A 6,000-nucleotide genomic window follows, 5' to 3' on the forward strand; every position below is an offset into this window, starting at 1 on the left:
GTGAAAAGAGAGCAGAACTGGGTCGCCGGCCGGGATCTGGCACCAGTCAACACTGACTAACATTCTGGAGCCTTGGAAACTCTGGGCCTCCGGGGAGGTGCAGTTTGTTTGTTTGACTCTAACAGGTCGCCTGAATACCCCCCCACTCCTGCCTCTTGCCCTCCCTCCTCCCCCTTCTTGCCGCAGGCTCTGTCCCAGCAGCCTACGGGCTTCGTAATTCTTCCTCTGTCAGTTACACTATCTCTCTGTCTCGCTCTCTCCATCTATCTCCCTCTAACACTCTCTCTGGAATCCTTGGCAGTAGTGACCACCCTCTTTCCTTACCCACGCCTTCCTCCCCCCAGCATCCCCTCTCAAGTTCAAGTGGCTATGACATCATGTCTGGTTGCTGCGGGCAACCAGACAGTCGGGACGTGACTTCTCTGAGGAGGGCTGTGCTGAAACTCTCCCTCTCCCCCTCTTTCACTATTTTTCTCCCTCCCTCATTCTCCTGTTTCCTCTCTCCTCCGGCCGTAGAACCCCCTTGCTGCCATCAGAGGGCACTTGGAGACCAAATATCTATGCTCTGGGAGTGAGAGTTCTATTCAGGCCCTGCAGTCACAGCAAACAGACTTTTCACAAGGCCTTTGCACATTATTAATGTTTTGATAGAGCATTATGCTAACAATGTCATTTCTTAGCTACATATGCAACCAATTAAAGCTCCCTATACAATTTCATTTCTCCAGTGCAAACTAAAACCATACTGTAAACACAATATACTCAATAGCACAGAGCACTGGAGGGCTACACAGGAAGTGTATGGGTGTGTGCACGTGTGTGTGTGTGCGTGCGTGTGTGTGTAGTTCTCAGTTTGTTCAGAAAGAGAGGGTAAAGAAGGGACAAAATGGCGTAGGGTTAGCACGGTGGTGTAAGGTGAGCCTCATGAGCAGGGTGGGTTAGTCAAACAGGGCATGTTACGAAGCTGGAGAGAGAGAGGGAAGAAGAGGGGCGGTAGGAGGGAGAGAGAGTGAGCTGAGGGAGAGCATAGAGGGAGCGTAGCGAGGGAGTGTAGGGAGGGAGGGTGAGAGCAGCAGAGGGCTTCAGATGGTTTCCATGTGGTGGGGAGGAGTGTGGAGCAGAGCTGGCTCGGGGCGGGTGTGGTTGGACACTAATGAGAAAAGTGCAGTGGGTAATGGAGGAGGCATATGAGCGAGAGGCAGTGTGGTGGAGAGAGAGAGCCCGCTGCCTGAGGGGCAGGCTCCAGATGGGCCAAATAAACAGTGAGAGGTCAGTTTAACACACACGGTAAACCACACACACGGTAAACCACACACACGGTAAAACACACATTCACAACAAATCATGGGATGAGGAGAGGGAGGGGAAATACACCAGTGAGATTTAGGGAGTAGTTAGGCAGTTTGGGAATAAGAAATATTTTGGCATGTATCCATTCACCTAAGTAAGTTTCCTGAGTTGGGCCGATAATCTCAATGAAAACAGACAGGTTTCCTACACACAAAAAATACACATACACACCACATGAAAACACGCACGGAAACACATACTCACACACTGTGGAAAGCAGCAGAAAGCGCTAATGTGCTAATGCAGAAGTTTGGTAGTGTTGGTATTAGTGTTGATGAGAGTAAGGGCTTGATTAAATCCGTAGCGCTGAAGAGCTGTGCTACAGCACGATAGAAATGTAAAGGCAATGTTCCTGCGTTAGCGGAGACTGTAGTCATGGATTGAATCGAGCCCTAAAGCTGTTTGGTCACCTGTGTCTGCTGTGGGATGTTCAGAAAGTTGTTGTCCCGTGATCCGATGCTGACAAACCTGTTGGGAGCTGGGGCCCCTGACGTGGAGTAAGCTGCAGACAGACACAGAAAGGAGAAATGGTCAAACCATTTCTGCACAAACCACAGCCTGTGATCAATAAAAGAAAATTACGGAGCATCGTACTTAAGTTTCATAACAATTTCAGTAAATACTGCAATGAAAATACTGCTTTAAGCTCTCAACCTGACATCACACACATAATTGTTACTGTAAGTCCCCCTAAGCATCATAGAGTAGGGCTACTGAACTGAGCCGGACATCTCCAAACTATAACCCTGGTCCCATTGGGGTTGAAGCAAATTTAGGGAAGTTTGAGGTCAATATGGACTGCAACACAAAGGTTGTTATTACAAACCCTTCTAACATGTGAAGAATCTGATACTGGAAAATTAGTGTGTGTGTAGTGTGTGTGTAGTGTGTGTGTGTAAGTCTGTATTATTTAGCAGCATACACAAACGTTAAGTACACTTTGAGAAAAAAAGGTGCTATCTAGAACCAAAAAGGGTTATTCTGCTGAGAACCCTTTTAAGAAGCCCTTTTGTTTCCAGGTAGAAATCTTTTCTACATGGAGTAGAACCCTTTCCAGAGAGGGATCTACATGGAACCCAAAAGGGTTCTAGCTGAAACCAAAAAGTGTCCTTTTATTGGGACAGATGCAGAACCCTTTTGGAACCCTCGTGTTTGAGAATCAGTAACATAGATAAAATACATAAAAGACTTTGAGACATTGATTGAAGGTGTTGAAAAAAATGTATAAAACAAAACAAAATAATACAAACATCTGAAATATAAAAAAGAGGGAAAAAAAAGAAAAAAAAGTGCTCCGTCCAGTGCCCCTCCTGTCATAGGTGAGAAGCGTTTTGGCAGACACGCCCCATAGCTAGACACACCCTTCTAATGGACACACCCCTTCAGTCTAAAACTGCACATACATAAGCAGAACTCCAAGTCTGACCTTCAAAGCAACAACACCACCAAATCAGATTTAAAAAAAATAAAAATAAATTCAACTAAAAAGTAAAATATAACTCCAAATATTATTTTCATGTTTGGATATTTTTGGGGGAAATGGTAGAATAACTGGAGCATGATGTTTTGGAGTCCACATAAACTGCCCTAAATATGTGCCACTAGTAAAAAAAAAGAAAGTGATTTAGAGTGAGCAATTGACAAAAAGGAAATAAACTCTATTTCTATTTTAGACTACTTCCGATCTCAAATGACATCTCGGGGGCTGGCCAAATGAGTTAAATAAAACATATAAATGGAGGAAAACCAGGATGGCAATCTTCTGCATCAACATCTGTGAGCGCAGAGGCACAGGGGTATCGAGGAAGGGTTAGTGTCATTCAAGGCAGGGCTCAGGATGGGTGTTCTAAGAGAAAGAGGATGGGCCTAATATAGAGCCCTGGAGGACACCACAAAAGGGTCATCAGAGGAGAATGGTGACAGGCTTCTGTCATAACTCTAGGGTCAGTATGATCCCAGACGGTGAAGGAGGTGAGAGGTGAGCTGGCTGTTGGGGGGGGGGGTATTTACTATGGAAGTGGGCAGAGGATGGATGGCCAGGGCCCTAAGATACAGAGGAGGGGCAGTTTCAGTAAAAAATAAGTAATTATTGGGTGATTTTGGTTTTGGTTCTGACTTGGTCTGTGGGGTCACTTACACGGAGATGTGGGCGAGGTCAGTCCGCCGTCGGGAGGCGTGCTGCTGGATTTAGAGTCGGACATGGGGAGGGGCACTGGGCGGGCCACTGGGGGAGGTGGAGGCAGCAAGAAGGAGCCCGGCATTTTGCTCTGGCCGCTCCCGTTTGGCTGCGGACAACACAAACAGGGTCAGGAGGGCGACATGTGACAACCCGCACACGGCATGAGAGGACGCAGCTCCAGAGACCAGGTCCAAAAAATATCCATGATGGGTGGTGGGAGAGGTGGGGGTGTTGGAAACAACAGCCAAACGAATGATGTATGTGCATTGCATCATTTATGGAGGTGTACAAAATAATAATCACCACAAGGGTTGATAGGGGATTTGGAGCAGAGGAGAGTTCTGGGGTGGTCCATGGTGGAGGGGTGAGTGGGGTGAGAGCACAATTGGTGGTGGGGTTTGTCCATAACATGGCAACAAATCAAAACATGGGAAAAATACTCCACTAAGAAAACATGACACCAACAACACGCAAAATAATAATTACAATAAAAACGGAAGACAGAACATGTATGCTCGATTGAAATGTGCTGTGATTGTAGGCTTTCGTGCTGATGATTACATAATCTGAGGGGGTGGGCGGAGCAAAAGAAAAAAGGGAACCTTAGGGTCTGGAAGAGCACAGGACAAGGAAAAAAGATTAAGTACAGAAAACCCTCGACCAACAGGAAATTGTCAATAGTAGTATTTTGCTTTCTCTCCTCACTGGTGCAAAAGTTTGGCAATTGGTTAAAGTAAAAAAAAAAGAAAGAATCAGAAAGTCAATCCTGTTTCCTTACCTTGCATACTACATAACTTAAAGGTTTTCATGTTTTTCACTGTTACAGTTTCACTCCTCTATCATCATACTGTATCTATACTTAACAGCAAATGGTGTCCGCAGTGATGAAACAAACAAACCTGTGGTCTCTATCTCAGTACTGTACTCAGTGTAGTGTTTACACAGGGAAACACAGTACATATCTATACAGTGTTAATAATCACCACTTCATTTAGTCATGCTTGTGTCGTTTGCATGGCCATACATTAGATCGTGGAATTCTATTCTTACTGCCTTCATTTGTCTTTTGTTGTGCCCATGTGTGATTATATTAGTGTACAAGTGGTTGGTGTCACTCAGTCCCTGAACTCTCCTCTTACATCAAACCTTACCTGGCCGCCAGACTGTCCCGAACCATCAGCGCAGACAAACTGCACAAATTCCTTCAGGGGGTCCTGTCCAGGATGGTGGTGGTAGCGAATGGTGGGGTGGGTGAAGTACGGGCTGGACTGCTGGATGATGGAGGGGGAGGGGAAGTGCAGGGCAGAGGCTGAGGCACGGGGGCTCCCTGAGAAGAGGCATACGTTAGTTAGATAGATGAAAGGAGGGAGAGTGAATAAGAGATCAACAGAGATTAACAGCGAGACATGCAGTTCAGCAGTGAACCGGGCTTTTAGTATAAAACAGTCAACAGCGGCCACATCTTAAGACCCAGGGACCGGCACATTGAGTGACATCGGTCCAAATAGGAGTTTCATTTCATCAAATCATGATAGATTGAGGGTGAAAATGTATTACAAGAAAGAATGAGGCTTTATAGGGAATGCTTACACATAAACAAGCACACAAACGCAATGGTCTACATTACAAAAGCAGTCCCCAAACCACACAAAAAATAAAAAGCACAAAGAGATCATTGAGCACTGTCTTAAATTAGAATGTCTTAATGCCTGTGCGTCTGTGTGCTGTTTTGTGGGTGTGATTCACAGGCGCCACAGCAATTTGGCATTTAAATAGGCAAGCTGCTTTCCAACGATCCTCTATGACAAGACTAATCTTTATGTTCACACTGTACGTGTGAGTTTATGTGCATGTGTTAGTGGTCTACACATGGATGATATCTATTTGGTTGTGTGCAGGTGGGGGGGTTTAAATGTCCCTGTGTTGCTGCGTCTGTAAGGGAATACAGAAGCTCTCTTTTGTGCCTGCATGAGAGGGTGAGAAAATATCTCGCTTTAAGTCACCCAGCCGAGCTGAATATGGAGACTGAGGTGTGAATGAACGTTTGAATAGGACACAAAGCCCTCTCTGTCAGATGTATATCCATTACCAAATCTCCTTGATTTGTATTAGAGGGGCGCACCCTCTCCCTTTTTCTTCTGGTGTGCCAGTCTACCCCCTTTAGTGTTGCCCCACCCGGCAGGGCCTCCAGCTGCCCGCGTGAGGCTGCCAACTCCAGTGTGTTACCCCCAGACAGGGCCCTGTACCCCCCAGCCAAGCAGCACATCGCTCCCTGCCAGGCTCCATGCTACCCCGGTGGAGCCGTATCCCCGCTCCTTTAGTCCCCCTTAATCCCATTAGAGACTGGGCTAGGGCCAAACTCTCTGGGGGAGGGGGGCGCTATACCCCAACCCCCCACCCCTATACCCCCTGGATCTACGACACAAAACAACAACAACAACGCAGTAAACACTTTCACACAGGCATGGGAA

The 6,000-nt window shown here is 46.4% G+C and overlaps 1 protein-coding gene across 1 annotated transcript in view; it reads right to left on the reverse strand.

Annotated features, from left to right (window-relative positions):
* The window catches only part of LOC121847283 (nuclear factor 1 X-type-like), a 34,834-nt gene that overhangs the window by 6,045 nt on the left and 22,789 nt on the right, over positions 1-6,000 (reverse strand). The window contains exons 3-5 of the mRNA XM_042327886.1: positions 4,681-4,991; positions 3,488-3,635; positions 1,761-1,852 (exon numbers count right to left, since the gene is read on the reverse strand). Of these exons, the coding sequence (XP_042183820.1) occupies positions 1,761-1,852; positions 3,488-3,635; positions 4,681-4,991 (551 nt within the window). The remainder of the gene's footprint in view (positions 1-1,760; positions 1,853-3,487; positions 3,636-4,680; positions 4,992-6,000) is intronic.

Source organism: Oncorhynchus tshawytscha, linkage group LG09 (assembly GCF_018296145.1).
Source record: "Oncorhynchus tshawytscha isolate Ot180627B linkage group LG09, Otsh_v2.0, whole genome shotgun sequence".
Classification (NCBI taxonomy): Eukaryota; Metazoa; Chordata; class Actinopteri; order Salmoniformes; family Salmonidae; genus Oncorhynchus; species Oncorhynchus tshawytscha.